This window comes from Linepithema humile, chromosome 5 (genome assembly GCF_040581485.1).
Source record: "Linepithema humile isolate Giens D197 chromosome 5, Lhum_UNIL_v1.0, whole genome shotgun sequence".
In the NCBI taxonomy this organism is placed as follows: domain Eukaryota; kingdom Metazoa; phylum Arthropoda; class Insecta; order Hymenoptera; family Formicidae; genus Linepithema; species Linepithema humile.
Window position 1 is genome coordinate 27733277 of NC_090132.1, and position 23428 is coordinate 27756704.

The 23428-nt window shown below is 32.7% G+C and overlaps 5 protein-coding genes and 1 long non-coding RNA gene across 9 annotated transcripts in view; 5 read left to right on the forward strand and 1 right to left on the reverse strand.

The window, feature by feature from the left end:
- LOC105672348 (odorant receptor 9a-like) overlaps nt 1-1221 on the forward strand; it is a 3919-nt gene extending 2698 nt beyond the window's left edge. The window contains exons 6-9 of the mRNA XM_067356364.1: nt 382-472; nt 547-692; nt 853-985; nt 1068-1221. Of these exons, the coding sequence (XP_067212465.1) occupies nt 382-472; nt 547-692; nt 853-985; nt 1068-1118 (421 nt within the window). The 3' untranslated portion in view covers nt 1119-1221. The remainder of the gene's footprint in view (nt 1-381; nt 473-546; nt 693-852; nt 986-1067) is intronic.
- LOC137000248 (uncharacterized) overlaps nt 1-1703 on the reverse strand; it is a 24630-nt gene extending 22927 nt beyond the window's left edge. Inside the window, exon 1 of the long non-coding RNA XR_010890534.1 lies at nt 1635-1703. This is a non-coding gene — a long non-coding RNA (uncharacterized lncRNA). The remainder of the gene's footprint in view (nt 1-1634) is intronic.
- Nucleotides 1-23428, forward strand: part of for (cGMP-dependent protein kinase for) — a 57589-nt gene that overhangs the window by 31869 nt on the left and 2292 nt on the right. For 3 of the 4 annotated variants that reach the window (XM_067356343.1, XM_067356345.1, XM_067356344.1), the window contains 5 exons: nt 21168-21387; nt 21939-22002; nt 22084-22256; nt 22447-22593; nt 22940-23386. In XM_067356343.1, the coding sequence (XP_067212444.1) occupies nt 21168-21387; nt 21939-22002; nt 22084-22256; nt 22447-22593; nt 22940-23386 (1051 nt within the window). Of the gene's footprint in view, nt 1-19977; nt 20891-21167; nt 21388-21938; nt 22003-22083; nt 22257-22446; nt 22594-22939; nt 23387-23428 lie in introns of those variants that run through there. The other variant, XM_067356346.1, reaches the window with a different exon arrangement.
- LOC137000246 (uncharacterized) lies at nt 1357-6133 on the forward strand. The gene is made up of 9 exons (XM_067356362.1): nt 1357-2273; nt 3011-3130; nt 3229-3346; nt 3518-3779; nt 3859-3969; nt 5294-5384; nt 5459-5604; nt 5765-5897; nt 5961-6133. The coding sequence occupies exons 1-9, from the start codon at nt 2109-2111 to the stop codon at nt 6078-6080; spliced, it is 1266 nt and encodes a 421-aa protein (XP_067212463.1). The 5' UTR covers nt 1357-2108; the 3' UTR covers nt 6081-6133.
- LOC105668182 (uncharacterized) lies at nt 8652-16684 on the forward strand. Its single transcript, XM_067356342.1, has 3 exons — nt 8652-10017; nt 10293-16409; nt 16492-16684. The coding sequence occupies exons 1-2, from the start codon at nt 9525-9527 to the stop codon at nt 12149-12151; spliced, it is 2352 nt and encodes a 783-aa protein (XP_067212443.1). The 5' UTR covers nt 8652-9524; the 3' UTR covers nt 12152-16409; nt 16492-16684.
- Nucleotides 17109-19501, forward strand: LOC105678144 (uncharacterized). The gene is made up of 7 exons (XM_067356365.1): nt 17109-17748; nt 18081-18200; nt 18293-18413; nt 18600-18861; nt 18943-19053; nt 19203-19293; nt 19377-19501. Exons 1-7 carry the CDS (start codon nt 17584-17586, stop codon nt 19377-19379), a joined length of 873 nt encoding a protein of 290 aa, XP_067212466.1. The 5' UTR covers nt 17109-17583; the 3' UTR covers nt 19380-19501.

A 23428-nucleotide genomic window follows, 5' to 3' on the forward strand; every position in this document is an offset into this window, starting at 1 on the left:
CCTGTATTGCTTTTTATCTTTTAAAAGTAATATTGTATATTCGACTTTATATGTTTACCCCACTTTTAATAGTAAATGCATTTTTTCGATATATGTTTGCATTAAATGCAATTTAAATTAGAAATTAGTAAAAATTTAATATATATTTAAGAATTGAACATATGTTAAATATTTCAAGAATATACTTAACTATATCGTCTATGTAAAATATACATAATATCAAGCCACTTTCATCAGTATGGAATGTGCGACCAGAATACATTGATCGGATAATAGCATAATAATTTTTTTATCGTAAATATACAATATTTTTGAACATATATGAAACATATGCTATGTTGATAACGTAATAATTTCAATATTTAGTTTTTTTTATTAAAGGTCTCTCGATTACTTGATGTCTAATATTATGATATTATATAGTATTTTGATCATTGTTGGTGTCATTTCTTTAAGTTTCAGTCTTTTTCAAGTAAGTAATTTATTTTTCTTTTTATTTAGACGTTGATAACGTGGATCGTTTATTAAAATAGCATTTCGTTGCAGTGTCTCCTACTAATTAAAATAGCGAACGATATAACTAGTATCTCTCTAAATATTATAACGATAGTTGCTCTTTTAGCTTACATGTTTGTCGGTAATTATGTTGGACAAGAAGTAACGGATCATGGAGTAAATTTTTTCCGTGCAACGTAAGTATCGTGTTTAATACATGATCACACTCGTGTCTGTAGGATTACCTAAATTTTATTTAAATCGTAAACAACTAAATAAATAAAATATATTATAAAATTGCCTTTATCTTTTTGCTAATTTACAACAGATTTTATGTGAATGTTAAATATATTGCAGTTGTAATGGATTATGGTACACAGCACCAGTACGTACTCAGAAATTGATATTGTTTTTAATGCAAAAAGGGATAAAGAATATTACTTTGAGAATTGGTAACTTATACGATGCGTCCTTGGAAGGTTTTACTGCGGTAAAATTAAAATTTCTTTAACATAACAAAAGGATTGAACTATTAATTGCATTTAACGAGTAATTGATTGTGCTTCTTACAGCTCGTAAATATGGCAGTATCCTATTTTATGTTGATGTATCAGACCCAATAATAACAAATTGCAGAGTTTATTATCAATCAGATGAATTTTTATCAGGTTGACAGAGTTGTAGAATATGTATTTTAGATTTGTTGAATATAATGTGTTAAACAAGCGTAACATTCTTTCATTATTTTGGTCCAATATTAATAAAGAGATAACTTAACAACAAAAGGCATTAAAATATAATATAAGTAAATGAAAGAACAGGTTTAAATTGCTTATAGTTGTATCGATTATAAAATATTAAAGCGAATTATTTCGATCGTGAGTGGATTATTAATCGTTTAAAATGATCTTTCGCGGTTTCAAATTATAGCAATAAGTTTGATATCATATCAATCAACTGAAAGTTACTTATATAATTCCATACTTTCTTTATTAGGCGCTCAATTCTTATATTTTTATTTTTTCTTTGATTTATTTAATTTTAATTAATTAAATTTATTAAAGAAGATTTATAATTTATAATCAAAGGATAATAAGAAGACATAACTGTGGCAATATGTAAAAATTTTTTAAACTTACAATTTGAGCGAATTTGTTGTTTTGTAATTGAATTCTATTCTATTATGGTATGTGATAGTTCGATGATTGAGAAGAAATTGATACGTTGTTCAATACGATAGTTACGTATTTGCTACTGGGTATGTCCATAAAAAATAAAAACAGCGAGGACGCGGAGTAATATTATTCCGCAATGAAGTGTAAAAATGTTTCGCAGCAATTTAAACAAATTATGTATAGTTCCTAATATTCGGGAAATAACGATATAACTTTACTTTCGAAACAATTTAACGTACACATTGCACATATTGTAGAAAGCACTAATCAATAATTCAGCAGGGATATACGTACGTCCTATTTTACATTCTTTTACGCTTATTATTGAAAGGAATTGAAATAGTGAGAGAAAAATACAAGTTGAAGTAAATTTATTTTTACTGATATTATGAAAATGGTCACTAGCGTTAGAAGAATGTAAAGAGTCGTGCAACAGTCATGTCGCAATACTTGTATGAAGTACGTGCTATCGAAGAACGCTATTACAGAATTAATCGAGTGCTTCTGAAATCGATTGCTTTATGGCCTTACCAACAGTCATATTTTTCGCGAATACAGAAAATACTATATGTCACTATTATGATAACATTTATTTTGGTCCAGGTATTGAATCACATTTACACAATTTTTTTTATTAAATAGTTACATTTATTAAATATGTTAGCTTGCCTCTGTTAATTTCTTTTCACATTTATTATTTTTAAATTTGTTTAATTGAAAGAAATTTGTCTTATTTTTTTTTGTATAATAAAATGTATATAAAATGTTTGTTTTTACGTTTGTACATTGTACGTACGTTGGTAGAAATATTTTATAACCATTATATATGTTAAATGTTCTTTTAGTTGCTATCATTTGCTACAATACAGAATTGTAGAGATCTATTTCTTAAAATTTTTTAAATTTGTTTTTTCTATTACTTTCGGTATGAGAAAGTATTGCTTTTTTGTCATACAGACAGATTCTGTAAGTCTAAATGTTTTATTTGGCGTTACGCTGTAACATTTACAAAGTAAATTGTATTTTAATCATTGATAATGCAATATGTGTGTGTGGTTGTGCGCGCGCGCGCGCGCGTGTGTGTGTGTGTATGAAATAAACAGATGAAGCGATTGTATCTTCATTATTATACGAAAAGCAGAAATGTTTTAAAAAAAGTAGCAGTTTAAATTATTATGTAATTATTATATAACAGGAAAAAACTGTATGGCATAGTTTTAATTAAAATTTATCTATACATTTTTTTAATTTTTTTTTTATAATAAAATGTGCATAAATCTAATTTTGATGAATATATAGAAATATTTTATAATCAATATGTATGTTGTTAATTTTTGTAGTTGTTGCCATTTGTTACAATGCAATTTAATAGAGATCTTTTTCTAAAGATTTTGTGGAGTGTCTTCCCAACTATATTTGCCACGATAAAGTATTGTTTTTTTGCGATTCAGGCGGGCGCTGTAAGTCTGACAAGTATTTTATTCGAACGTTACATTTTAATATTTATAAATAATATTGTATTTCAACGATTCAGAAAAATTGAAAATAAAATAAACAGGTGAAGCAATTGCTGGAGCAAATCCGAAATGATTGGAGTTTATTGAAAAGTAAATTGGAAATTGATATTATAGAAAAGTACGCTAGCAACGCAAAGCTTTTCACAATAATTGTAACAGGTAAGAATGTTGATCATCGCAAGCGCGCCTATTATGTATCATATAATTCATGATAATATATAACATTATTTTTTTGCATATTACTAACAAAATTAAGAAGATTGCATTTTTTAACAATTAATGTGTAATCATTTATGTTAATGGATTTAAATTGAACTTAACATTTCTCAGCTGTATACATCACTGGCTTATTTTTTATGGTGGTATTTCAATTTTGGCCACTGATTCTTAATGTTATATTACCATTGAACGAATCACGATCCTGTGAACTTTTCGTAGTCGTGGAATATTTAGTCAACAAGGAGAAATATCTGTACGTTATGCTATTACACGAATTTTTAGCTATATACATAGGAACAACTGGATTGTGTTCCATCGGTATCACATTTGTAATATATACTCTGCATACGTGTGCACTGCTCAAAATTGCAAGGTATTTTGTTAAACGTATTTGTTATTTCAGCACTTGCTTCAATATTGAAGTTATTTTAAATTGATTTATATGTATATAGCCATCGAGTGGAAACCGTGTTCGACATAAGTATGTTAACTAATCCTAGAAGAGAGTATCTTTTTTCTCAGAAGATTGCAGATGTAGTTGTTGTGCATCGAAGGGCTATTGAGTCAGTATTTTTATATTTATGTTATGGTACTTTCTGTATAATATCTTATTCCCTGTATTGCTTTTTATCTTTTAAAAGTAATATTGTATATTCGACTTTATATGTTTATCCCACTTTTAATAGTAAATTCATTTTTTCGATATATGTTTGCATTAAATGCAATTTAAATTAGAAATTAGTAAAAATTTAATATACAGGGTAACCCATTTTAATCTGTCACCCCAAATATTTCTGTTCTCTTGCATTTTGCAAGAAAATGTTTCCGACAAATGTTGTATGGTTTCAAGGGGGCCATAAAATGATTTCATTGGTTTGACCTTGGATAGTCGTTTAAAGGTCACATGAAGGTCACCTTCAATTTTTTAAATTGAAATCTTTATTTTTTATTACATATTTTTATAGCTTATTTTGAGAGCTTTCCAAAACACTGTAATAAAGTTATTTTCCATTAAGTATTTGTCACGTTATTAGGTTTAAAAGTTACGATACTGCCGGCATTAGCGTTATCCGAGATAGTCTGCGAGCGGATAGTTTGCCATATCACAGACTTTCTTAAAAAAACTTTCTACGTATTGAGAAAAATGCTATGGTATCAAGAGAAATCAGACGTGGTTTGACTTAAGGAATATTTTTCCAAATTACTAGTCGAGTCCTTTTGTGGGACCAAACATTTTTAGAGGTCACATTGATTTCTCTTGATACCATAGCATTTTTCTCAATACGTAGAAAGTTTTTTTAAGAAGGTCTGTGATATGGCAGACTATCTCGGATAACGCTAATGCCGGCAGTATTGTAACTTTTAAACCTCATAACGCGACAAATACTTAATGGAAAATAACTTTATTATAGTGTTTTGGAAAGCTCTCAAAATAAGCTATAAGAATATGTAATGAAAAATAGAGGTTTCAATTTAAGAAATTGAAGGTGACCTTCGCGTGACTTTTAAACGACTATCCAAGGTCAAACCAATGAAATCATTTTATGGCCCTTTTGAAACCATACAACATTTGTCTGAAACATTTTCTTGTAAAATGCAAGGAAACGGAAATATTTAGGGTGATAGATTAAAATGGATTACCCTGTATATTTAAGAATTGAACATATGTTCAATATTTCAAGAATATACTTAATTATATCGTCTATGTAAAATATACATAATATCAAGCCACTTTCATCAGTATGAAATGTGCGACCAGAATACATTGATCGGATATAATAGCATAATAATTTTTTTATCGTAAATATACAATATTTTTGAACATATATGAAACATATGCTATGTTGATAACGTAATAATTTCAATATTTAGTTTTTTTTGTTAAAGGTCTCTCGATTACTTGATGTCTAATTTTATGATATTATATAGTATTTTGATCATGGTTGGTGTCATTTCTTTAAGTTTCAGTCTTTTTCAAGTAAGTAATTTATTTATTTTTTTATTTAGACGTTGATAACGTGGATCGTTCATTAAAATGGCATTTCATTGCAGTGTCTCCTATTAATTAAAATAGCGAACGATATAACTGGTATCTTTCTAAATATTGTAGCGATAGGTGTTCATTTACTTTACATGTTTATCGGTAATTATGTTGGGCAAGAAGTAACGGATCATGGAGTAAATTTTTTCCGTGCAACGTAAGTATCGTGTTTAATACATGATCACACTCGTGTCTGTAGGATTATCTAAAGTCTATTTAAATCGTAAACAACTAAATAAATAAAATATATTATAAAATTGCCTTTATCTTTTTGCTAATTTACAACAGATTTTATGTGAATGTTAAATATATTGCAGTTGTAATGGATTATGGTACACAGCACCAGTACGTACTCAGAAATTGATATTGTTTTTAATGCAAAAAGGGATAAAGAATATTGCTTTGACAATTGGTAACTTATTCGATGCGTCCTTGGAAGGTTTTACTGCGGTAAAATTAAAATTTAGTTAACATAACAAAAGGATTGAACTTTTAATTGCATTTAACGAGTAGTTGATTGTGCTTCTTACAGCTCGGAAATATGGCAGTATCCTATTTTATGTTGATGTATCAGACTCAATAATAACAAATTGCAGAGTTTATTATCAATCAGATGAATTTTTATCAGGTTGACAGAGTTGTAGAATATGTATTTTAGATTTGTTGAATATAATGTGTTAAACAAGCGTAACATTCTTTCATTATTTTGGTCCAATATTAATAAAGAGATAACTTAACAACAAATGGCATTAAAATATAATATAAGTAAATGAAAGAACAGGTTTAAATTGCTTATAGTTGTATCGATTATAAAATATTAAAGAGAATTATTTCGATTGTGAGTGGATTATTAATCGTTTAAAATGATCTTTCGCGGTTTCAAACTATAGCAATAAGTTTGATACCATATCAATCAACTGAAAGTTACTTATATAATTCCATACTTTTTTTATTAGCCGCTCAATTCTTATATTTTTATTTTTTATTTTATTTGTGTAATTTTAATTAATTAAATTTATTGACGAAGATTTATAATTTATATTCAAAGGATAATTAGAAGACAAAACTGTGGCAATATGTTAAAATTTTTTAAACTAACAATTCGAGCGAATTGTTGTTTTGTAATTGAATTCTGTCATGGTATCTATATTTTTGCGGTAAACTCGCGCGAATTGGCCGATATTTTTAAATTAATTCCTCATTAATTATTGCGAAAATCGCCAGACGGTAGAGGACTTTTCTACTCGGTTTAACTCGTTCTATTTTCACACGAGAGGTGATTCAGCAGTTACCGGACATCCTGTATATGCATAAAAATTAAAAGCAATATGTTTTGTAGCAATTTAGGTTAATTTATTTTTGTAGCAAATTATGTATAGTTCCTAATATTCAAGAAACAACGATATGACTTCCTTGGAAACAGTTTAACGTGCACCTTACGCATGTTATAGGGAACATCGGTCAATAATTGAGTAAGAACATATGTTCTCCCTTTTACTATTTTTTGCTTATTATTGAAAAGAAATGGAATACTGAGACAGTGGTACAAATTGAAGTAATTTTATTTTTACCGATATTATGAAAATTATTTTACCGATATTATTGCTTTTCAGTGCTGTTAGAAAAATACAGTCGTATTCTTATTCCACGATTATCATCGTTTGGGGATATCAATCGTTCAAAATTCAGATAAAATATGAAGAGGAACAATATGAGAATGGTCGTGCGACAGTCATGTCGCAATTATTGTGTGAAGCATATGCTATCGAAAAACGCTATTACAGAATTAATCGAGTTGTCGTGAAGTCTATTGCTTTATGGCCTTACCAACAGTCATTTTTTTGGCGAATACAGAAAATATTATTTGTTGACATTATTCTGATGACATTTATTTTGGTTTAGGTATCAAATCACATTTATAATTCTTATCGTTCTGATCAATTAATTACATTTATTAAATATGTTTCGTTTCCTTTGTTTATTTTATTTTTTGTATTCATATTTATTATTTTATTCATATTTATTATTTTTAAGTCTTTTTAATTGAAAGAAATTTGTCTTATCTTTTTTCTTCAACTTTGTGTAATAAAATGTTTGTTTTTATTACATTGTTGTGCATTATACGTATGTTGGTACGTAGAAATAATTTATGCTTACTAAATATTTTTTTAATTATTATCATTTGTTACAATGCAATATAATGGAAATCTTCTCCTAAAAGTTCTTTGCAGAGTCTTCCTTACTATTATTTGCACGACAAAGTATAGTTTTTTTGTGGTTCAAGCAGGCACTGTAAATTAAACAAGTATTTTCTTCGAACATCACATTTGAAATAAAATTGTATTTCTTCGTTTGAAAAAAATTGAAAATAAAATGATCAGGTGAAACGATTGCTGGAGCAAATGCGAAATGATTGGAGTTTATTGAAAAGTAAATTAGAAATTGATATTGTAAAAAAATACGCTCACGACGCAAAACTTTTCACAATATTTGTAATGGGTAAGAATGTTAATCATCGTGAGCGCGTCTATTATGTATCTTTAATTCATGATAATATACATATAACATTCTTTGCATATTACTAACAAAACTAAGAAGATTGCATTTTTTAACAATTAATGTGTAATTATTTATGTGAATGGATTTAAATTGAACTTAATATTTCTCAGCTGTATGCATCACTGGCATATTCTTTGCTACTGTATTTCAATTTTGGACACTGATTCTTAATGTTATGTTACCATTGAACGAATCACGACCCTGTGAATTTTTCGTAGTCGCGGAATATTTTGTCGACCAGGAGAAATATCTATATGTTATGATATTACACGAATTTTTAACTATATACATAGTAGTGACTGGTTTGTGTTCCATCGGTGCCACATTTGTAATATATATTCTGCATACGTGTGCACTGCTCAAAATTGCAAGGTATTTTGTTAGACATATTTGTTCTTTCAGCACTTGCTTCAATATTGAAATTATTTTAAATTGATTTATATGTATGTAGCTATCGAGTGGAAGACGTGTTCGACATAAGTATGTTAACTAATCCTAGAAGAAAGTATCTTTTTTCTCAGAGGATTTTAGATGTATTTGTGCATCGAAAGGCTATTGAGTCAGTATTTTTATATTTATGGTATGATACTCTGTGTATAATATTTTATTATCTGTATAATCATATATTTTTTATCTTCTAAATATAATAGATTGACTCTGACATTACATGTTTATCTCACTTTTAATAGTAAGTGCGTTTTTTCGATATAAATTCGCGTTAAGTGCAGTTTAAATTAGAAATTACTAAAGTTTAAATATATATTTGAGAATTAAACGTATGTTGCATATTAGCGATTTATTTCAAGAATATACTTAACTATATGAGCACCTCAGAGAGATATACAGTATGTTAAGTCACATGAACATAACTTTTTAGGAGTAGGATCTAAAGAGATTTTTCGCTTTTGATATACTTTCAGTAAAATATTTATAATGTTTTGCAGATTTTTTAATATTTGCAGATATAATATCAAACTTCAATATATTTCAGAAAATGAAGTTGTGTGATTATGGAATATGATTTTAATGTGACTTAATCAGAGCTGGGCAAAAAGTATTTAAAATACAAAATACAAAATACTGTCAATCTTAGTATTTTGATAGAAGATTGATAGTATTTTATATTTTGTATTTGATAGAAGATTGATAGTATTTTATATTTTGTATTTCAAATACTTAATGATGTATTTGGCCCAGCCCTGACTAAGATTAACAGTATTTTATATTTGTATTTCAAATACTTAAGGGGATCCTAAAGTGGTCTGTTTTACTTATTTAAAAATAGGTAAAACAGACCACTTTAGGATCTCCTTAATGATGTATTTTATGCAGCCCTGGACTTAATACTGTTTACCTGGTAAATGTGATTTAACTTTATATCAACATCTCTACAGAAATGAAAATATTCATTGAAAAATTTGCTATTGGATAAAAATACGACTTATAAAGTCTTCTGATAATAATTCAATTATGCTCGTACTTTCGTTCGAGTATGATGAATAAGGTGTAGTCGTGTTTATGCACGTACGCAGTCAACAAGTTTTTAAGCTCCCGCCAAAAAAACGCGAAGTAGGTACGGCTGGATGCCGCCGTGCGGAGCCCGCATCTACCGATCATTGTGTTTCTTGTTCGTCGTGTCGACAAGTTGTGCGTTTTTTTTCGTCTACATTTTCTCGACCTTTTTTCGTGTTTAACATGCCAAAAGAGTCGCACAAACGCTCGAGAGATCGCTCACAGGAGCGCTCTCGGGACAAATCCTCCGATAAAAACGTCAAGAGACGTCGGAAAAGCTCAAAACGAGATCGCCGTTCACGCAGCGCCTCGGAAGGCCGCCATGATCATTCAGGTTATGTCAATCTTGAGGACAAACTCGATGCCCTCATCAACCTTTTTTCCAAAGACAAGGAAAAGCGTATTCTAGAGTCTGCGCAGCAGACGTCAGACCAGGTTAACGCGCAAGACATCGAGGCAGCGTCCGCCCTTCTTCAGGGATCTCTAGTCGCCGACAAAGGTACGTACTTACAAAAAATGTGGGCATAGAACCTGCTTAGCAAAGTACGGTCCGGCCCACACTTGATTTGCGCCATAGAACGGTTCGCGAGACGACCGTCTCTCTTGCTGTAGAGAATGCGCCCCAGCTCTGACGGTCGTCGAGAACGCCCGCTCTGTGTCCTTCGACACGAAAATTCAACGTGGGCATAGAACCTGCTTAGCAAAGTACGGTCCGGCCCACACTTGATTTGCGCCATAGAACGGTTCGCGAGACGACCGTCTCTCTTATTGCAGAGAATGCGCCTCCAGCTCTGACGGTCGTCGAGAACGCCCGCTCGGTGTCCTTTGACACGGAAATTCACACCATAGCGGAACAGCAGTCTGAGGCAGATTTCGCAGTTCTTGACTTCAAGAGGGATTTATTGGGCGACAATAGACTAGCAGAAGTGTCGGGTCCACCAATTCACGATCTCTTGGTGGAAAAATTGTCAACTATTCTTTCAAACGGTTCCACTAAAGAAACGAGGGAATTATTAATCAAAAAATACCCCCCTCCGGCAAATCTGCCTCTGTGCAGGGTCCCGTTACTCAACCAAGAGATCCGTCAAGTGTTGCCGTTATCTGCAGCTAAGAGAAATGATTATCAATGCTCAACACAGAAGCTTATAGGGGCCGCAATCTCGGCTCAAACTCTCTTACTCTCGGAACTCCTGAAACCGGAGATCTCCTGGGATACTAAAGACATTTTCGAAAAGGCCAGTGATGCAGCACGCTTGACAGCGATGATACAGCACCACATTTCATTGACTCGTCGATCCCTTATCTCTCCAATGCTGACACTGTCCGCAAAAAATGCGCTAGATGGTTCTGCTGTGAACAAAAAGCTGTTTGGTGAACAGTTCCTGGCAAAAATAAAGGAGACTGCATCAGCTGACAAGCTTGTCAAGGGTCTTACTAGGACGAGCGTACCCACAACAAAACCGCTTACTCTGAACATCAGGCAGCCACCTCAGAGGAGGTCACTGCAGGGAAACGAGAAACCCCTTGCGAGAAAAACTCAGGCGTCTCGTCCCGCAAGGTTCAGCAACAGAGACGTCGCTCGAAATCTCGCTCCAGAACGTTTCACAGGAACTAGAGGTATGTGTTGCCGGCAGGTTAAAGTATTTTATTTCAAATTGGACAGAAATAACAACAGATCCAGTTATTTTGGAGTTGGTATCGGGCTTCAAAATACCCTTCTCAACCCTCCCGCCTTCGCGCCCCTACTTGCCGGAACCAGAACTAAGCAGTTCGGACTTCGAAGAGATAGCCAAAGAGCTAAATCATTTACTTCGCAAGGGGGCGATCAGCCGGGCAGAGTTCTCGGAGGGTCAATTTCTTTCACCCTATTTTTAATTGACAAATCTTTAGGTGGAAAACGGTTCATCTTGAACCTAAAGGAATTGAATAAATTCATCAATGCTCCACACTTTAAGATGGAAGATTTAAAATTGGCTTGCCAATTACTCTCTACTGGAACCTACCTGGCGTCCATCGATTTAGAGGACGCCTACTTTTTGATCCCAATCGAAGAATCTTCAAGAAAATTTTTACGTTTTTTATTTCATGAGACCATATTCGAGTTCACCGTTCTTCCTTTCGGCCTAAATCTAGCGCCTTTTGTGTTCACCAAAATAATGAAACCAGTAGCTTCTTTTTTGAGAAAGAGAGGTTATGTCTCGATTATCTATCTCGACGACTTTCTCTTAATAGGTGATTCCTTTGAGGATTGCAAATTAAACGTCGATATGACTTTGCATTTACTGACAAAACTGGGTTTTTTAATAAATCATAAGAAGTCCGTTTTAACCCCCAGTCGTCAACAAAGATTCCTGGGTTTCATTCTCGATACTAAAAACATGTTCATATACTTGCCGGAAGATAAACGGATTACATTAGCTGCACGTGTGCTTTCCTTCCTATCAAAATCGGAGACAAAAATTCGCGATTTTGCGAGTTTTATCGGTGCTCTCATATCTGTTTGTCGGGCAGTGCCTTACGGGCTCCTCTATATTAGAAATTTCGAATCTCTAAAATTCCAGGCATGCAAAAACTCTGGAGATAACTACGAGGCCCAACATGACGTTACCCTCGAACTTGATCCCAGACTTTAAATGGTGGGTACACACGCTGGCATCGCCGAATATTGGTAAGCCGTTAAGGAGACAGAGGTTCCAACATGAAATCTTTTCCGATGCCTCTCTTTCGGGCTGGGGAGCAGCTATGGACAACCAGAAAATACTGGGTGGTGGACTACAGAGGAAAAGCATATCAATTGGTTGGAATTAAAGGCAGCCTATTATGCTCTCAGATGTTTTGCTAACGAGGTATTCTCCCGAGACATCATTTTACGCGTTGATAACACTACGGCGATTGCCTGCATAAACAAAATGGGATCTATCCGCTTCCCAAAGCTTGCAGCAGTGACAAAACAAATTTGGCAATGGTGTGAGCACAGAGATATCCAGATCTTTGCGTCTTACATAAGGTCTTCTGAGAATGTGGTGGCTGACGAGCAATCTCGAATCCTCTCTACCGAAACCGAGTGGCAACTAGCTTCATTTGCGTTTAAAGAGATCAATAGAAATTTTGGCCCTTTCGAAATCGATTTGTTCGCGACACACGCGAATTTCAAATGCTCGTCTTTCGTGTCCTGGTTTCCCGATCTATTCGCGACTGCCGTAGACGCTTTCACACAAGATTGGAGCACATTTTATTTTTATGCGTTTCCCCCTTTTTCTATTATACCAAAGGTTTTGAGAAAAATTATTAACGATCGAGCAGAAGGGATTTTGGTAGTGCCCTGGTGGGACTCTCAGCCATGGTTCCTCATGTTTAACAAACTGCTAGCCTCTCCAACCCTAATTTTTCATCCAAACCCTAACTTGCTACACTCTCCTTTCAGCAATTAGCACCCGATGTGGAGAAACCTTTCCCTGGCAGCCGGGAAATTATCTTACAGGCATTTCGCCGAAAGGGAATCCCAGAATCAGCTCTAGCCACGTCCTTGGCCTCACTTTCAGAGGGGACCTTGAAGCAATACGCGAGGCCAATCAAGCTATGGTGGCTATATTGCAAGAATAAAAGCCACGATTGGTTCCAGCCTGACATCGGGGTTGCGTTAGAGTTCCTAGCGGCCGAGATGAAAAATATATCAGCGTACGGATCTCTCAATTCCGTCCGCTCAGCGCTTTCTCTCATCACCAACGTGAACCTAGGCTCGGACTCCAGGGTGAAGCGTTTTTGCAAAGGTGCGGCGGTTTTGAAGCCTTCAAAACCGAAGTATGCCCTCACATGGGACCCGAATCCGGTCATCGCTCACCTGAGGACCCTCACCCCCCATTCATCGCTGGATAGGAAAACCTTGACGCATAAATTAGCGACATTGATAGCCTTAGCGACAGCTTCTAGAGTTCAGAACCTTGCCTTAATTAAGCGTGCGAATATCTCGCTTACGAACCCTGTGATCATAAAGATACCTGATAGAATCAAGACGTCGGGCGTTAATCGAACACAACCTTCGATGGTCTTTCATAAGTTTGAAGAATGTCCGGAGTTATGCATCGCTTCTTTGCTGCGCATGTATATTGAAAAAACAAATTCTCTCTTACCAAGCGACTCTGACGCTCTTTTTCTAACGTTTGGCAAGCAACCAAAAGCGGCTTCGACCCAGACTATTAGCCGATGGATAAAAAAGACGATAGCCGAGGGTGGTATTGATACCTCAATCTTCACCGCGCATTCAGTTCGCCACGCTGCAACTTCATCAGCCGCGCGGCTCAACGTTCCTCTTGACGAGATTTACAAATCGGCCGGTTGGTCAAGTAATTCGTCCACGTTTGCAAAATTTTACAATCGCCCTCTAATTCCATCGGGTAATATTAGCCGAGCGTTTATTCTTAACAGATAATCTAGTAGCTATACTTCAGTTGCGACTTATTTTATTTTATGCTTGTATTGTTACTCTAGTCGAGTCTTCCATTTCATTTTAGTTCCTAAGAGATACTATTTGTTCCAACTATTAGATAATAACGAAGAAAACGCTGTTCAAATTGTTTAAGCTTTAAACAGCTACATCTTATTCATCATACTCGGACGAAAGTACGAGCATAATTGCATAATCAAACGAACCTCTGTGAAGTTCGATTGTAATTATGCGAGGACTTTCGTCCGAGTATCCGTTCCTGCCCTTACCCAGTGTCTTCTCTTCCCCTAGGACAATTTGAATGGACTTTGAAAAATGATCGGATGTAGATGCGGGCTCCGCACGGCGGCGTCCAGCCGTACCTACTTCGCGTTTTTTTGGCGGGAGCTCAAAAACTTGTTGACTGTGTACGTGCATAAACACGACTACACCTTATTCATCATACTCGGACGAAAGTCTTCGCATAATTACAATCGAACTTCACAGAGGTTCGTTTGATTATGCAATTTTAGAAAAAATGTGACTTAACATAGTATACCTCTGAGGTGCTTATATGGTCTATGTAAAATATATACATATATCAAGCAACTTCCATCAGTATGGAATGTACGACCAGAATACATTGATCGAATAATAATGATCGTAGAATATGAAATACAATATTTTCAAATCTATCCCAGGTAAAAATCTGCCTCGATTTGCCGAGATTAAGTACAGGGCCTGGATAAAAAAATCCAGTTTGAAATATCCGTCTAGGCCCAGAATACGCCCTAGAAATTTACCTTGATTTTACCAAGAGAAAAAATAGCCGGGAAAATCTACAGGGGTCCTAGATAGCCACTGACAGATTTTTCCCAAATTAGATATGAAACTATGGAGCCTGGATTAGATAATCTAGCTTTAAATACCCTAATAGGTCCAGAATATAATCCTAAAATACCTAGTTTTGCGCAAGAAAATTTGCGTTGTACTTTATACTATAAAGCGAGTGACTGAGCGCCACACGGACGAATGACGTAGCGATTCTCGCTTGTGTGATGCCCGCATGGTGGGGGCCCTACCCCTCATGTTGCTCTGTTGCATGGAGCTCGAGTTGGCATCTCTGGTGTCAGTTTTCCTGAACTGTCTTGTACAAATTGTCTTCTTAATTAGTGGTCACAAGTTTTGAGACACTTGAGATAATGAGTGACATCGAAGATACATGGATGTCCTCACAATTGTTGAGAAAACGAAAATATTACGCGAGAAAAAATAAGAAAAAAGAATGTCTAATAATGAAAACCGACAGTGAGATTAACAATGATGTACAAGGCAGTAATATAGCCATCGATAATTGTTATCGCACTACCGGTAATGACTGCGCATACGAAGAAGCCGAAGCACATGGAAATTCTGAGTCTGAGGGTGATTTACACATGGTACAAAATGATGAAATTAGCCGTTATGAAAATGAAAGAGAAAATGAAGTCGAAGCCGAGCTGGGATTCCAAGGAATATTTTAGAGAAAAATTTTAGATTCAAGCCTGGACCAGATTGGATTATAGAAATAATTATGGTACAAACCAAGCAAATATCTAGGAAAATTATAGGTCCCAGCTAAATGCCAGATAATTTTTCTGAACAAATTCCGGCTGTAATCTTGGGCCGACCTGAATTCAGCAATAGGGCCTGTTCAATTTAGGCGTCCCAAACTTTACACAGAGCCTAGCTAGATTTCCCATCTAGATCCCAGAAATATTTTCCAAAAAATATATGGAGCCCTGATTGTTTCCAGACAAAAGTTCTACCTGGGATATTGAACATATGTTGATAATGTAATAATTTCAACATTCAGTTTTTTTGTTAAAGGTTTAACAATTACTTGATATCTAATTTTGCGGTATTATACAGTATTCTGGTCACGGTTGGTGTTATTTCTTTAAGTCTCAGTCTTTTTCAAATAGGTAATTTATTTTTCTTCTTATTTAGACTAAATATGGATTGTTTATTAAAATGGCATTGCAGTGTCTCCAACTAATTACAATAGCGGACGATATAACTGGTATCACTATAAAGTGACTATTTTAGTGATACTTATTCATTTAATTTACATGTTTGTCGGTAATTATGTTGGGCAAGAAATAATGGATCATGGAGTAAATTTTTTCCAAGCAACGTGAGTATCGTGTTTAATACATGATCACACTCGTGTGTGTAGGATTAGTTAAATTCTATTTAAATCGTAACAACTAAATGAATAAAATATATTATAAAATTACCGTTATCTTTTTGCTAATTTACAACAGATTTTATGTAAATGTTAAATATATTGCAGTTATAATGGATTATGGTATACAGCACCGGTACATGCTCAGAAATTCATATTATTTTTAATGCAAACAGGAGTAAAAAATATCATTTTGAGACTTGCTAATATCTTCGATTCTTCCTTAGAAGGTTTTGCTACGGTAAAATCAAAATTTCTTCAATGCAACAAAAAGATCGAGCTATTAATTGTATTTAACGAGAAGTTAAATGTATTTCTTGCAGCTCATGAATATGGCAGTATTCTATTTTATGATGATGTATCAGACCCAACAATAACAAATTGCAAAGTTTATTATCAATCAGATGAATTTTAACAAGATTAAGAAGATTTAAGAAGAATGAAACAAGATTTTTATCAGGTTGACAGAGTTGTAGAACATGTATTTTAGATTTGTTGAATATAATGTGTTAAACAAGCGTAACATTCTTTTATTCTTTTGGTCCAGCATTAATAAAGAGATAACTTAACAACAAAAGGCATTAAAATATAATATAAGTAAATGAAAGATTAGGTTTAAATTGCTTATGATTTGTATTATAAAATATTACAGCGAATTATTTCGATCGTGAGTGGATTATTAATCGTTTAAAATGATCTTTCGCGGTTTAAAACTATAGCAATAAATTTGATATCATATCAATCAACTAAAAGTTATTTATATAATTCCATACTGTTTTTATTAGCCGCTCAATTCTTACATTTTTATTTTTTCTTTTATTTATATAATTTTAATTAAATTTATTAAAAAAAGATTTACAATCAAAGGATAATAAAAAAACAAAAGTGTGACAATATGTAAAAATTTCTTAAACTTACAATTCGAACGAATTTGTTATTTTGTAGCTGAATTTGATCATGGTATGTGATAGTTCGATGACTGAGAAGAGACTAATACGTTGTTCTATAGTTACGCATTTGCAACTGTATAAAAATTAAAAGCAAAATATTTCGCAGCAATTTAGATAAATTATGTATAGTTTCTAATATTCGGGAAACAACGATATGACTTCCTTGGAAACAGTTTAACGTGCACCTTACGCATGTTATGGGGAGCATCGATGAATAATTGAGTAAGAACATGTGTTCTCCCTTTTACTCTTTTCGCTTATTATTGAAAAGAATGGAATACTGAAACAGAGGTACAAATTGAAGTAATTTTATTTTTACCGATATTATGAAAATTGCTTTTCAGTGTTGTTGGAAAAATACAGTCGTATTCTTATTCCACGATTATCGTCGTTTGGGGATATCAGTTGTTCAAAATTCAGATAAAATATGAAGAGGAACAATATGAGAATGGTCGTGCGACAGTCATGTCGCAGTTCTCGTATGAAGTACATGCTATTGAAGAGCGCTACTACAGAATTAATCGGGTTATTCTGAAATCGCTCGGTTTATGGCCTTATCAGCAATCATTTTTTACTCGAATACAGAAAATGTTGTTTGTCATTATTCTGATAACATGTATTATTGCCCAGGTAACGAGTTACATTTATTTTTGTGCGGTTGTATAAAATAATTATATTCGTTAAATACTCGTATTACATAATAAAAATTATTTTTATTTTATTACTTATTGTTTCTCATTTCTTATTTTCTTTTTCTTATATAATATATATATGGCAATATTGATATTATTTCATTAATAATATTTTTCGCATTTTATAATATTATAATTGAATTAAAATAGAATATTATATAGGTTTTTTTTAAATATATTTGTTTTTTATTTTTCTGTAATAAAATGAGTAGAAAACTTTCTCTCTGGTGATACATACAAATAATTTATGATCTATAAATATTTTTCTAGCTGCTGTCATTTGTTACAATGCAGTATAATAGAGATCTTGTTTTTAAGATTTTCTGCTTTCTTTTTCCTATTAGTTTTGGTACAACAAAATATTGCTGTTTTATCATTCAGACAGATTCTGTAAGTCCAAATTTATTTTGAACGTTATACCGTAACATTTATAAAGTACAATAAATTGTATTGTAAAGATTGATAATAGAAAATGAAATAAGCAGGTGAAAGGACTGCTGGAACATATGCGAGATGATTACAATTTATTGAAAACTAAATTGGAAATTGATATTATTGAAAAATACGCTTACAACGCAAAGCTATTCACAATTATTGTAATGGGTAAGAATTCCAATTATTACGAGACGTTTGTATCATAAATTTTATAATGGCCTATAGACGATTTTATTTCTTTATTTTTATCTTTTTTTACTAACAAAATAAAAGTTTTGCATTTCTCGAATATCTTTTCGTGTAATAATTTATTTAAAATCTATTTGAATTTAAATTAGATTTTATTTTTTTCAGTGTTTTGTCACGGTTTCATATTTTTTACCGTAATATTTCAATTTTGGCCAGTGATTCTCAATATTATGTTACCATTGAACGAATCACGACCATGTCGATTAATCATAGTCGCGGAATATTTCGTCAACCAGGAGAAATATTATTTCGCTATATTGTTACATGAATCATTAGCTGTGTACATAGGAATGATCGGATTGAGTTCCGTTGGTGTCACATTTGTAATATATATTTTGCATTCGTGTGCACTGCTTAAAATTGCCAGGTAATGTTAGATGTTTTTGTTTCGTTAGCATTTGCTTTGATATCGAAATACATACATGTAAATAGTTTTCTATATATACAGTTACCGAGTGGAAAACGTGTTCGAGATGAGTGTGTTAGCTAGTTCTCGAAAAGAATATCTTCTTCATCGGAGGATTGCAGATGCGGTCGTTGTACATCGAAAAGCCATCGAGTCTGTACTTTTATATTTGTTATAATATTTTTTATATACTATCTTATTCTTTTTATATGGCTTCACTATGTTCTTTTAAAAATAATTGATATGTTGAATTTTAAATTAATAATAATATAATAATTCCAATATTTAGTTGTTTGTTAAAGGTGTATAGAATATTTTATGTCTAATTTTACGTTATTATTCATTATTCTGGTCGCAATGGGTATCACTTCTTTGAGTTTCAGTCTTTTTCAAGTAAGTAAGTTTCTTCTGTTCTGGTAAATTACGAACCGTTTATTGAAATCGTATTTTGTTGTAGTGTTTTCTGCTATTTACAGTAGAGAACGATGTTATTGAGATCTTTATAATAATTGTATTCATATTTGCTCATTTGAGTTATTTGTACATCGGTAACTATGTTGGGCAAGCATTAACGGATCATGGAACAAATTTTTTCAAAGCAACGTGAGTATCGTATCTTAAACGCAAGTATATTTGTGTGTAGAGATACATTTGTACAAACTCTGCGATTATATATATATCTATATGTTAAAAATTAGAGTAACAAATATGAAATATCTATTGCAGTTATAATGGATTGTGGTACATAGCACCGGTGCATACTCAGAAATTAATATTATTTTTAATGCAAAAAGGAGCAAAAGATGTAACTATGACACTTGGTTCCATACTCGATGCTTCTTTGCAAAGTTTTGCTGCGGTAAAGTTGAAATTTTTTTAACAATAAAAAGTCGAACTTTAACATACGTTCAATGAGCAGTTTAATGTGCTTTTTCCAGCTCACAAATATGGCAGTATCCTATTTTATGATGATGTATCAAACTCTATAATTAAAAACCGATGGAAGCGAAGTTTATCAATCAGGTTAATTTTTATCGACAGAATTATAGAATATATATATTTTAGTTTTATGAATAAAATGTGTTAATCAAGTGTAAGATTTTTTTCATACAGTACTGATTTGATAAAAAATATTATTTTTGAGTCTTATGGTCCTATATCTCATATCTTGGCAACTTGTATTATTACGGCGAATAATTTTATTGTTTATTAATTATATTTTATGACATACTTTCGTGCAAATGAGAAAGAAATATAATTTAAACTAAATGTTATTCAAATAAATAATTAATTAAATATTTAAAAATATTTTGAATAATTATGTTTAATATTTTGTACATTTGATAGTATAGTGAATTCTGTATGTGGTTCACACTATAGTGATATATGAAAAAAGTTATTAGCGAAGAATATCAAGCAGTGTGATAACGACGATAAGTGGTGTATAATTGCACAGCATTATACGGTTTCTGCGATTTAATACTATCTTTTTAGATGCAATCGGAGTCTTCTTGACAAATGTCATGAATAAGTTAAGTGTCGAAAGAATGATTATGCTGGGACTTGATGGATTTTTGTAGAAATGTCGGCGTGCTATTGGGAATAAAAATCACTCGATTCTTACGCGACATTATATTAAAAATTAATAATTTATACTCAGAATGTGTTTCAGCTTTTGACAGCAACCGTTTAAGGGAATCGAACGTATGTTAGAATATTTGGCATACTATCTGTATTTGTTATTGTTTTGATAAGCCTCACATCGTCTTACGCGCACAAATTTTCAGTTTTAGTAAGAACGTCAGCTACTTGACGACTGATTTAGCTCTTATCTACGATTAATTTCAATACTGGCTTCACACGGCTGTCTTTCTTGTTCCAGAATTTTGTTCTGTTTTACTGAATATTATATTTTTAGCATTGCGACGAAATGATTTTAATTCTTATTAACTGGTCCAATAAAATTCAATAATTCTTATATAATAATAAAGTAATAACAATAAATCACATTTTTTACAAATAAAGCCGATTAAATGTTGATGGAATTTAAATAGCGCTTTAATACGAATATATTATAAATAACGTAAAAAATACAAATAAGATAATAAATTAATACTGACGATTAAAAATTTGGTTTTAATCTTACTGAATAGTTGTAACACGATAAAGTGTTATATTTTAAACGACTCATGTCGATAATATTCTACAGTCATTCTACAAGATTATATGTATCACCGATGTGATCACCGATCAATATTTCTTTTCAGAGGGGAAGGTCGAAGTATCGAGAGACGGCAAGTATCTCAGCACTTTGCAACATGGCAAGGTGCTAGGTGAACTCGCGATTCTTTACAACTGCAAGAGGACAGCGACGATTACCGCTGCAACTGACTGCCAGCTCTGGGCAATCGACCGGCAATGCTTCCAAACCATCATGATGAGGACAGGTCTCTCGAGGCAGGCGGAATACACGGACTTTTTGAAGAGGTATGCTAATCGCCATGCTAACATTATTCTCTCTCAATTAGAGTGATGTACTTCAAGCTGACCGTACAGATGCTTTCTAAAGCAGTGTTTATTTTTAGCGCTTTTAATCTTTTCATTATCTTGCATGCACGGTGTGTGAATAAAGTTCCCTTATCACGAATTAAGAAAAAACAAAAACTAAATTACAAATGTCATTCAACGTTAACTTAACGATTCAGTTTATGGTAAAGTTTTTCTGCGAATGATTTTAACGCAACGGTATAAAAATGATAAATTCACACGAAAGAAAAATTTATAATTTTTATATGTCAAAAGAGCCAACTGTGTAAATAATGTGATATATCAATGTTTTATTGTTGAGAGAATCTTTTATTTTTAATGTAGACTCTCGATCGAGATTTAAAATTATAGTGTTCTTTACTAAGAAAAACAAAAAAAAAACAATGTGTATTTTTATGCATAACATGAATATTTTTATGAATAACTTTTAATAAAAACTTGCAGGTAATCCTACTGCTACGTATAGAAATAACGTAGAATTTATGTTTCAGCGTGCCGATTTTCAAGAACTTGCCCGAGGAAACCCTAATAAAAATTTCGGATGTCTTAGAAGAGGTAAGATCATTTCCCTAGTGAAAGAAGCTTCTTCTTCGAATTGTTATTTATGGTAATTGTCTTCTATTTTTATATTCCCAGACATTCTACAACAATGGGGATTATATAATAAGACAAGGGGCGAGAGGTGATACGTTTTTCATTATCAGTAGAGGGCAAGTGCGCGTGACAATCAAGCAACCTGACACAACGGAGGAAAAGTACATTAGGACGTTGAGTAAAGGTGATTTTTTTGGCGAGAAAGCTTTGCAAGGGTAAGCACGATTAACATTTTGATTTTATTATTTTGGAAATATTAAAATTAATCGAGTAACTTTAACTTACGCTGTGAAATTGTATCAAACGCTTCTTACTGAAATTTTCAAGTATTTTTTTTTTTACAAATTTAATATTAAATTAAAATTAACAAGTAAGAATATATGCTAATGCTTTTCATTCTTATAGTGATGATCTCAGAACTGCTAACATAATTGCTGATGATCCGGAAGGAGTGAACTGTTTAGTAATAGACCGCGAAACGTTTAATCAATTAATTTCATCGTTGGATGAAATCCGAACGAGATACAGAGATGAGCTGGTGGAACGCAGAAGGTAAATATATCTCTTGTCAATTACAAAAGTTAAATCCATGTTAGATAAATTTTCTAGAAATGACAGCTGCATATTATATTCTATATCATGTATAAATATTATGTTTCATGCTTAGCATTAGGATGGGAGAATAAACTGTTCCAAGTAAGTTTAATGGTATAAAAAAATAAAAGCAGCAGACACTATGTTAAAAAATATTGATATTCAGTCAGCAAATATACATTAAGTGCGATAAGCAAGAAAAGTATAAGTTTAATTACAATTTACAAGTATCATTGACTTTCTGTAATAAATGTATAAATAAATATTAATTATAGTGGAAATTGAAATCCTACGATTTCTTTAGACTAAACGAGGAATTCCGGGACGTGCGGTTACAAGACCTTCGTACTATTGCAACTCTCGGCGTGGGTGGTTTCGGAAGAGTTGAATTAGTTCAAATTGCCGGAGATAGCACACGATCCTTCGCTTTGAAGCAAATGAAGAAGGCGCAAATCGTCGAGACGCGACAGCAACAGCACATCATGTCGGAAAAGAGAATTATGAGCGAAGCGGATTGCGATTTTGTGGTGAAACTCTTCAAGACTTTCAAGGACAGAAAATATCTCTATATGTTGATGGAGGCTTGTTTGGGTGGCGAACTATGGACTGTTCTCAGGGACAAGGGACACTTCGATGACGGCACCACACGATTTTATACCGCGTGCGTTGTAGAAGCATTCGATTATCTGCACTCGAGAAATATCATTTATAGGGATCTTAAACCGGAGAATTTACTTTTGGATAATCAAGGGTAAGAATGTGTACATCTATATGATAGCAAATCTTTGGTAGA